General features: G+C 33.9%; 1 protein-coding gene across 1 annotated transcript; it reads left to right on the top strand.

Annotated features, from left to right (window-relative positions):
- Positions 1 to 4473: 4473 nt before the first annotated feature.
- Positions 4474 to 10254, top strand: LOC140863416 (probable ADP-ribosylation factor GTPase-activating protein AGD9). Its single transcript, XM_073266839.1, has 7 exons — positions 4474 to 4665; positions 4872 to 4990; positions 7133 to 7598; positions 7731 to 8000; positions 8490 to 8615; positions 9486 to 9584; positions 9872 to 10254. The coding sequence occupies exons 1-7, from the start codon at positions 4597 to 4599 to the stop codon at positions 9977 to 9979; spliced, it is 1257 nt and encodes a 418-aa protein (XP_073122940.1). The 5' UTR covers positions 4474 to 4596; the 3' UTR covers positions 9980 to 10254.
- Positions 10255 to 10793: the final 539 nt, after the last annotated feature.

Below are 10793 nucleotides of genomic sequence, written 5' to 3'. Positions count from 1 at the left end.
TTGACCTGCCTACCATCGGAGTTACTGAATTCACAGGGCTTACTAGAGATCACCATGAAGTGATGAATGCCAGATACTCCATGAAAAGCACAACAATAAAAAAAAAACCAATGCAATAAAAGGACATCAAGATGGAGTACAGTATTCTGGCATACATTATGGCCAAATATTGTGGAAAAAACAGGTTTATTTGACCTAATCAGAGTTGAAAAGTTTGAGATCATATTTGTCATCTTTGCTGGGAGTCCTATAAATCGGTCCAAAGTCCTGGTCAAAGTGCTGACTTCGATGATCACCATTCCAACCATTCAATCACAAGGATTCATGGTCCAGCTCAATTCTCTTCTGAATCAATGCAATATCATTCTAGGTGCAACTTCTACACTGCACGTACACAAGATACTAAATGATTGGTACATTTTTGTCTATAGAGGCAAAAATATCTTCCCTGAGAAACTGGTAGCTGTTAAAAAAGAAGCTGGACAAGTGGAGGAGATAGTGTAGAAAAAACAGACCAAATCTCATAAGATCCGTCACCCCAAGAGGAAGCTATTTTCAACAGCCTTTGAATCAGAAGAGTCTGATTCAGATAAGATTCATTTGGAAAAATTACTCTCTTTTTATCCTTCTACAGTACAAAAGAAGAAGAGATCCAAGCTGGTGAAACACGTGGTCACACAACCAATCCAACTTGCTCCAATTCCAGTCATCCCCATCTCCAAAATTCGGTCAAGAATTGTAATCACAGAGGAAAATGTGATAAACACAAATTCTGGGCTAGAGAAGTTCAAAGGAAAAGGGAAGGAATTTGTATCAGCGACCATCTCCAGCACCCAGACTGCAATCAATATGGACCTTCAAGAAGTTGAAGCTCGGATACAAAAGCGGTTGAAGTGTTTTGATAAATGGGCTAAGTACAGGACAAAGAATCATTTTCAGCATTTCAAGACTTTAAAGTTTCTAAGAAATCTTGATTCCTTGTAACAGAGAATATGTTAAGATGAAGGTCATAGATCAAGCTCTCCAAAGGCGTATTTTATTGCTACAATGATGAGGTAAAGCATAGCGAGGCAGATCTTGAGGTATAATAGGGCCAATTTTGATTCTAACAACCCAACAACATAAGAAGATTCAGCTGTGATAGCGCTTCTTTAAATGGATACACTTTTCACTAGCCATGATTTCCAAGACAATGAGGCAAGAGTTGAATCTTTCTCTGCCTATGTCGCACCTACATCGAAACAAGCTTAGGGCTTCTCTGAACAAGCTGCTCAACCTAAGTCTTGTTCTCAGCCGATTACTATAGATCATTATAACTCTGCTCAAGTTCAAGATGAGCTCCAGACAGAAACTCCTGCATGCGCATCAAATCAGTCCAGAAGACTCAAAACAGATGAAAACTACTAATTAACCAGATCAATCTACTATTAAGCTGCTCAAAGATCGGTCTATGATTGCGCAAGATCCGTTTGTCCCTATGTAAGAGCGTATTGAAGAAGTTCATATGATGATTGGTGGTGCTCCTTCAGAAAAATTTCCTGGATATCTTCTAAATTCTACATACGAGATGCTCAGGACCATAGAGGATGAATTTCTTGTAGAACTTGGTATCACAACTAAACCAGAGTAGTCACATCCAAAATCTCCAGAAACTCATCTGGAAGTGCCTATGATTGAAGAAAATCCTGGAAGTCCTCACTCTCTGAAGATGATTGTGCCGAATGAAGAGCTTCAGATTGATTTTTATGACCTGTTCTCTACCAAGGATTTTGTTCTTCAACTTAATCCGACAGAAAAGCTTGAAAGTCATGAGCCAAAACAAGTGCACAATAATCCTCCTAAAATCCTTGAAGTTCTTTAGACTGCTATCTCAGAACCAGTTAAACTATGAAAATCAGCCTATCAGTCTAAGAATGCGGGCCAATCCTCTGAGGCCTAGATCATTCCAGAAACTAATCTACTCATTTTTGCGCTAGTAAAGCTGATGGAGACAATCACAAAGTACCAAACAAATAAGATGATCATAGCTCCTGATGCAGACCAGTTCAAAAATTTACTGTTATATCAAGTGGCTCTGATTTTACTAGAGGTCCAATACACTTCCTCCAAACTCAACTCACTTCAGAAATCTCAGTAGTGGACTACTGCGACTTGACCCGACATATCGATAAAGTTCGGTATGAGATGACTAACTAGTTCCAGACTATGGAATCCACCTTTGGATTCCAACTCATCAAGATTATGTACTTCCTTCAAGCTGGTGGTGATGCCAAAAATGGAGAAAGGTGAAAGAATCTTCTTCTAGAAGGCCACCATCACCAACAAAACCAAGTATTGGAAGAAGCCAAGATCGAAGTGGAGGCCGTTGTCTAATTCATATCAAGAAAGTGATCTAGATAAAGAGGAACATGAATGAACTGATCTCGTACCGAAACGATAAGGATTTTGGCATTGTGTAGGTATGGGACTGCACAATTGAGGAGGGCTTAAAAGATTTGATATGTATAATTCATATAAAAAAGTGCATCTTATTTTCGAGAGCTCATCACATAAGAACTCCAAAGGTAAGCTTGCTTGCTTTGAGACAATTATTTGATGGGTGACACTCTAAGAAATTTCTCCGGTTACTTGTGAGTGAGGATATAAGCACACTGAAAAGATACATGTCGGTACAGTGAGGATAGTCATCGAATATGGGACGTTGTCTTCTTTTCGAAAGCTCATCACACAAGAACTCTAAAGTTAAGTGTGATTGAATTGGAGCAATTTTGGGATGGGTGACCCCTGAGAAAGTTTCTTAGGGTGTGTTTGAGTGAAGGCATAAGCACGCTGAAAAGACCCGTCTTGCTACAGTGGGGATAGTCGTCGAATCTGAGACATTAGAAAATAATTGTTGTTGTTGTAATTCTATCAGAAAATATTCTAATTAGGAAAGAATCTTTTATACTGAGTTACTAAGAGTTTTAATCGAGGGAGTGCCCTTGTTGGATTCGATTTGTACGAGAATTGTAAATCAAAATCTTATAGTAGAAATCTTTCTAAAAAGAGAAGAATAAGAGACATAGAAGATTAGCCTTCAAACTTCCATAAACAAATCCATGTTTTATTCTTTATTGCACTTGATTTTTACTAAGTAATCAACTCTTTTTTATTTTATTTTTTTTTTGGGAAAAAAAATTCCGCACTAAACAGTTCAGGTCTTGCACAAACAACTTCGTTAAGCAAAAGAGATAATCCAATTGGTAACACATCTTAATTGTTATCAGATCAAAAATATTTTTAAAAGTATTTATTTACTTTCTCTAAACATATTTTCGATCCTAACAATTGCACTTAATTTTATTAGTGTTATAATAATGCCGATTATATTTTATATAATCAAATCAAAATATTAAAATCAAAATGCAAGGGTATATTTTGTTTTGCTTTATTTAAATTTTAATATAAGAAATCGCAAGGATATATTTGATTGTTCTTTGTATAATATTTTTATTATAATTTTAACATATGAAATCGTAATGGTTTATTTATTATTCTAATGCGATTGTGTATAATTTAATCGATATTATTATCAGACAAATAAATGAAGTGTCAAAATTTTATATTAATTTGAAATCAAATATGGTGAATATTAAAATTTCCTATTTAATCTAAATAATTAACTAAACGTCTCAAATAAGTATGAAAATAAAAAAAATTACAATAAAATGATATTTTTTCAAGTTTTAGTATATAAAATAAAATTATTAATTAAGAGAGTAAATTTGGAATGTTGTAGTAATTTTTTGGATTATAATATTATTTTTATTAAAGTTTTTAATGGAGAGTGTAATATGTAAGAGCAGTAATAATGTTAAGAGGGTGTTCGTTATTTTTAAATATATTTGGTTTTTTTTTTTAATCAGTTTTACAATGGAGAACAAGAAGTCAGTGCATCTCCTGTGATGTAAGTTGGTGGTTTAGAAATTTCATGACTAGACAAGGGTATTATAATAAAATCAACAATGTGAGGGAGTTAAAATAAAGTACATAGGTGCTTCAAGGAGGGTAAGACAAAATAAACCTTATGAGACTGAATTATTATAAAAAAATGAGAATATGAATTTTAGGCCAATTAACCCTTCTACATCAGTAAAATAATAAATATTATCCTGATTGAATTTTTTTATATCAATATCAATTATAAAATGAATCACTATTAAAACTTTCAATATATTGTAAGAGACTTTATGAATGGACTCGATCGTATTTGTAGTGAAAATCAATATTATTTATATTGAAATTTAATTTTTTTTTTATTTAAGAAAATCAGATTAAAAATCATTATCACAAAATCGATGTATTTTGTGGGTTCGGGTGAATAATAACCTAAAAAAGGAACCATCATGCTACACGAATGAAATGACGAAGATACCCCTACGGGTTTTAAACGCGAAGAAATATTATTAATCGAAAAATTGAAAGAGCCGCTTCGCATCAGATTTCTCCCCCATTCTCAATTGGGGTTGTGATTTCCCCCTCCGCATCTCTTTCCCTATTTTTTTATATTTATTGCTTTGTCCACTCACAAATCGCACAAATTTTTGCCGAGCAGCAATGGCTTTCGACAGCTACACCGACAAGAACCTAATTTTTCGCAAACTCATGTCGAAATCCGAGAATAAGGTGAAATTTTGTGTTTTTATGCTGTTTTTTCGATTATGATCGCTTTATTTTATGGGAATTTCGATTGATTCGCTGTTTTAAGTAATTGTGCCTGAATATTTGGTTTATGTGATGATTTTGATTAACTGATGCACATGATGTCGATTTTTGTGCGGTGATGATGGGATCTGATCTAGACCGACGCGATTACGTGTTTCTGATTTCAGATGTGTTTCGATTGCAACGCGAAGAATCCGACTTGGGCGTCGGTGACATACGGGATCTTCTTGTGCATTGATTGCTCGGCCGTTCATCGCAGCCTGGGTGTCCACATAAGCTTCGTTAGGTGATTGTTTCACCGATTTGAGTTTTTGTTATGTTGTTTTCTGTTTGATTTTGAGGTAGATTTTGATTTAGCTTAATTTGTATTTTGCGATTTCATTTTTTAATGTTATAACATATGTGCTGCTATGAAAGATTTCTCAGGTTGTAGAATGTTGTGCATGTCAAAAGGTGAAATCTTGCGAGATTAATTGTATTCTGAGAAATTCAATTCTAGCTTAGTATCTGTGTAATTTCATTAATATTTGACTTCACTGGCAAAGAAAAACTGAGGCCTTGTTTGGTTTGGCCCTGGAGTTCAATTCCGAGGTCAATCACTTTTCGGATTAAATTGTTGTAATATTTTTCTTCCTCATATAACTACATCTCTTTCTGCACATATCACATCAACTTTCAAAATTTATACCCAAATAACATCTCAAAAATTATTTTCTAGCATTTTTCTGAAAATGTTTTAGTTGAGTTGATTGAAAATCTGATCAAACACTACCGGAGTGACTATATTTGATTTTCATATGGTTAGAAACAGTGTAGACTTTGAATTTTTTGACCAATGTGCTAGACATGCTCTTCAGAACTATGAACTTGTTTTTTGACTGGTGTCCTTCGCTCGAATTCAGGTTCAGGAACTTATGTTAATATCTATTTTGAGAAGTCCATGAAATGAGTAGGCTGTTTTTGATTGTCATGTATGGTGACATAGTGTTGTTCTTTTTGTGAAAATTATGTGGATTATGCTAGAGCTATGAATCTAATTTTATTTTAAACTCAGTGCCATCAGCCGCGAGTGAGGGCAGAGAATTATATTGCATTAAGTTTGCTAAATTAAATGATTGAAACCTAAGTCAGTGACTTCATGCTGGTTGTGAGTTTTAGATGAACATTGTGAATTGCAAAAATACTGTACTGCACTATCAGAAAGTATTGGAAGGTTTGTCTCGACTTTTACTAGAAAATTGAACTTTCTTTGCGACAATTTAACATACATTCTAGATGATTCCTTGTTGATTTGGTTGACTTCAGGCTTATTTTTTTACATATTTTGTAAACAGACCAACAAAGTTTTTCATATTTAATGAGTGATCCACATCTATCCATAAGCTTGGAACTGCTAACCTCTGGTATCCTAAAATGTTTCTTTGCCAGCCATTTTGTTATGAATGTAAATAACCGTCTTACGAACTCTCACATGAAGATCTCTCCTTTTTTTTGAGGGTATGCATAATCATGAAGCAGAATATGGTGATTTATCTAAATCAGTATATCTCACTAGGGGAAGTTTGACTTTTGTTTGAGGGCTATGCTAACCCAGCGTTGCAAAATTTCCATATCAGCGGTGGAAATGCTTTTGAACCTACGCTTGGTTGGCTGCTGTGTGGAGAGCTAACCTGAAGTCCTTTACCTGTGCTTGCAGAGATGACTGTATATTCGTTTTGAAATGACTAGTCATATGCTGTATTGTGCGTCAATAGCATACACAAACTACTGTTGACATGGTGAAATGTTTGAATCAGATATGTGGACTGTAATAAGAACTAAGCATTTGAACTTGATAAATCTGGACTTTTGACAAATAATTGCAAGTGAATAGATTAAAAAATGATTAGGCACTCACAGTGTTTATTTAGCATTAATGTTTTGGAGGGTGGAAATGTAGATGAATTTATCTTAAGCGTTGTTTAGGTTATTAATATTTTCAAATGTGCTCGACATCGTGGCAGAACTTTGAAATCTTTTTCAGAGCCTTTTTAATGGATACATCACATGGGTTTCAAAAAAATATAGAAATAATTAATGCAGGCATAAGACCAAAGGTGAATATGCACTCAGCCTCACTAGGATGAGGAAAAAGAAGAAAAGTAAAAAATAGCATCAGACCATATGTGAGTAAAAACAAATTAAATCAAGGAGAAAAATACTTAAAAGTAAGAAAATAATGAGCTAAAGAGTTAGAGTATGTGTTTTGAACATTGCGATTTTCTGGTTCGAGTTCCTGTAGTCTATCATACTTTGGGCTGCGAAGACCTAAAATTTTTGAAGTCGAATGGAAATGAAAATACGTAACATAATTGGCACATAGTAATCTTTAAAGAACCTTCTCAAAATATTGTGTTCTATCTTCATGGAAGCTGACTTTAACTTGCAGGTCAACAAATTTGGATTCCTGGACTCCCGAGCAGTTGAAGATGATGTCCTTTGGTGGAAATACACGAGCTCAAGTTTTCTTCAAGCAGCATGGATGGACTGATGGAGGCAAGATTGAGGCAAAATATACATCAAGGGCTGCCGAATTATATAAGCAATTACTTTCAAAAGAAGTTGCAAAAAGCAATTCAGAAGAGGCCGGTTTACCTTCATCTCCTGTTGCTTCTCAGTCACCTAAGGCTTCTAATGGATTTTCTGATGTTAACTGTAACCTCATTGAAGACCAAAAAAGAAAGTCTTCCCAAGACACTCTGAAAGAAAGTTCTTCGTTTAAAAATGGTTCTGCTGACTTTTCTGCTTCCCCAAGAGCCTCTCATACCGTTTCGATGACTACTGTTAAAAAGCCTCTTGGTGCAAAGAAAACTGGGAAAACCACGGGGCTTGGTGCTAGAAAGCTTACTACCAAGGTAATATGATTTCTGTTATAAATGAAATGTTTTAAAGTGAGTTATAACATGAAATTTTTATAATTTGGTCTTTTGCAACATTATAATCAATTTCTCAATCTATTAAGTGGCCAAATGTTTTATCCGTTGCAGCCTAGTGAAAGCCTTTATGAACAGAAACCGGAAGAACCACCGACACAAGTTTCTTCAGTCACCTCTTCAAATAGTAGCACCCCAGCAGTTGGTTCATCAATTACATCTCGATTTGAGTACAATGACAATGCCCAACCTACAGACGGTACATCTGGAAGTGCTCGAGTTATTAACCACATAGCACCGCCAAAATCGTCCAACTTTTTTGCTGAATTTGGCATGGACAGTGGCTTCCCAAAGAAGGGCACCTCAAACACAACAAAAGTGCAAGTAAGAGAGATATTTTCATTGACGATATGAGAAACTATTTATGTTCTCGCCATTTACTTTGTAGTATTTGAAATGCAGAAGTTTATAATGTGAAGCATGTCCTCATTTGACTTGATTATAAGCAATTAATTAAAGAACAGAAAGTTATTGCTGAAGGGACTATAATGTCTTCACTCTGAATGAAAAGAACAAGATTGTGAATCCTTTGATTTGAAGGAGTGAGAAGTGGCTCTTTGCATTTTTATGTTTCCGAAAATAATTTTTATTGAGATTTACTCACATTTGAAAAAACTCATTATCTTACAATGATCTTTTTTATATTTTCTCCACACAAATCTTGCTCCTTAAATTCTGTGTAATTGTTGCTGGATGTTATTTTGTTAATTTCTTTATCTTTCTATCACCGAGACATGATTGGAGGTTGGTAATTCATCTTTTTCTATCATGCATGATATTTTTGAGTAAAATTCCTATCTCGATACCCATCAGGTTGAGGAAACTGATGATGCAAGGAAAAAGTTCTCCAATGCAAAATCTATTTCATCAGCCCAGTATTTTGGTGATCAAAATAAAGACAAGGAGGCAGATGCTTCAGTTTCCCTGCAGAAGTTCTCTGTATGTATTCATTTTCATCTTATTTTTCACCTTCCCTTGGATTTCATCATCTTTTGGTGTTTGGGGAGTTGGTTATTTGCCTTAGGCACCCCGTTTGGTTCGAGGATAGGATAAATAATATTTGGATAAGTAATATAATGTAATATAAAATAAATAGAAAATGATAGTTAATTTAGTATTTGATTTTATTGATAGATTATAGTTTATTTGATTTGATTGATTGAATTTTATATTAAAAATATAAATTACCATTTTGTCCTTTTGAGAATAAATAAAATATGAATAATATTATTTATAAGGGTAATATAGTAATTTAAATTTAATGATTTGATTGATGTAAGATAAATGATTAATGATTTGATTGATGTAAAATAAATAATTAATAGATGAATAAATAATATGACGAGAAGAACGCGGGATTGGATATGATAAGTTGTACAAGTACTAATTGTACTTGTACCAAACGGTACTTTATTCTACTCTCTGGGTGTTTTTTCATCTTTCTTCTGATATAGTAATATATCGAGGGAATAGAACCTTAGATTCACTACTTGGTATGGGACTGTTTAATATCAGAAATAACTCACATGCTTTTCTGGATTACTAAATTACTAACATCCAATTGCATTTTACGATCATTTTGAAAATTGATGGTTCAGTTGCGTTTTGTAATACAAAACTTAAATACGAGGATAACTTAGTAAATCTCGATTTGTAAGAAATCCTAATAAATCTGAAAGATTTTTTCCCCATTTCAATGGCCTCGCTCGTTCCTGTTGGTTAATTCGTGACGATTAAGCAGTGTGGCATTGTAAAATCTTCAAGATCATACATTTACATGATTACAAACATTTGTCCTCATGTATGCAGGGTTCAACGTCAATCTCTAGTGCTGATTTCTTTGGCCGTGATACTAGTGGTTCTCTGGATGTTTCTGCTAGTGATCTCATTAATCGTCTGTCTTTCCAGGTGCACACAAAACATTATGTCTTTCCATTATCCTTGATATCTTTTGTTGCGAAAATATTGATCTCTCTTTCTTCTGCCATCTGTTTTTACCATTCAAAACATGTGGATGCTGGCCCATTAGACATTGCTAGAGGATATCGATTTTTTAGCAATATATTTAGATTCAAGGGAATTACATGTGAAACAATAGTCGAAAATGTTGTTTGGTTATCTGCTGGGAAGCCCAAACAGATGCTACCATCGATTTCTTTCTTTGCTGAATCATGTTTTATTATCTTGGTCATCAGGCACAACAAGACATCTCCTCTCTGAAGAACATTGCTGGAGAAACCGGGAAGAAACTGACTTCCATTGCATCGTCATTTTTAACAGACATTCAGGACCGAATCCTCTGATGAAATACTTACATATTTTATTAAGAAAATGTTTTGTTATGGATAATGTTTTGAGATTATGTAGTTTGTGGAAGAAAAAAGTTCACAAGTTTTTGTTTGATGAAGAGATTGAAATGAGATTTGAAATTTTATAGCTACATAGCATATCTTCTGCCGTTGCATCTGCTTAAAAAGTTCACAAGAAAATCTTCAGACCCATGGGTTGGTTGGCCCACGGGTCTGAAGGAAAATCTAAAAAACATTAAATTTGTTTTGTATATTATATATGTTGTTGATATATGTTTTTTTTTTTTTGAGAAAGTTGTATTTTTTTTTGTTTAAAATGTATGTCTGTGAAATCAATAATTAGGAAATTTATTGATATAATAATTAGGAATTTATTGATATTTTCATAAATATTTATGAAAGAAATAAAAATTTTAATTAATTATAATTATTTTTTTTTTCCGGCTCTTTTAACCCATAATCTACCTTGGTAGAGGATTTTCATTCCATCGTGATGAGTAGGGGTGCAAACGAATCGAATCGAGCCGAATAATGGTAAAATTTTAAGGCTCGAATTCAACTCGATAAGAGTATATTCGAGTTCGAGTTCGATTCGAAGTTCGATAATTTCAAATATTTTGGCTCGAGTTCGACTCGAAATGAAGCTCGAGTTCGAGTTCGGCTCGAAATATTCGAATCTATTCGTGAACTATTCGGATATTATGGTTCGAAAAGCTCGAAATGTTCGAAAAAAGTTCGAAATGTATATATATTTATTATATAATTATATTATATTAATTAAATATTAAGGTTCGCGATCTATTCGCGA

Source organism: Henckelia pumila, chromosome 4 (assembly GCF_033568475.1).
Source record: "Henckelia pumila isolate YLH828 chromosome 4, ASM3356847v2, whole genome shotgun sequence".
In the NCBI taxonomy this organism is placed as follows: domain Eukaryota; kingdom Viridiplantae; phylum Streptophyta; class Magnoliopsida; order Lamiales; family Gesneriaceae; genus Henckelia; species Henckelia pumila.
Note: the sequence above shows the minus strand (reverse complement) of the source record. Positions and strands in the feature narration are given on the sequence as shown.

Bases quoted from the DNA above. Each gene is read 5' to 3' on its own strand.
- LOC140863416 (XM_073266839.1), top strand. From the start codon at position 4,597: ATGGCTTTCGACAGCTACACCGACAAGAACCTAATTTTTCGCAAACTC. The intron at 7,599-7,730 runs GTAATATGATTT...TATCCGTTGCAG, and splicing joins CTAGAAAGCTTACTACCAAG to CCTAGTGAAAGCCTTTATGA. The intron at 9,585-9,871 runs GTGCACACAAAA...CTTGGTCATCAG, and splicing joins TTAATCGTCTGTCTTTCCAG to GCACAACAAGACATCTCCTC.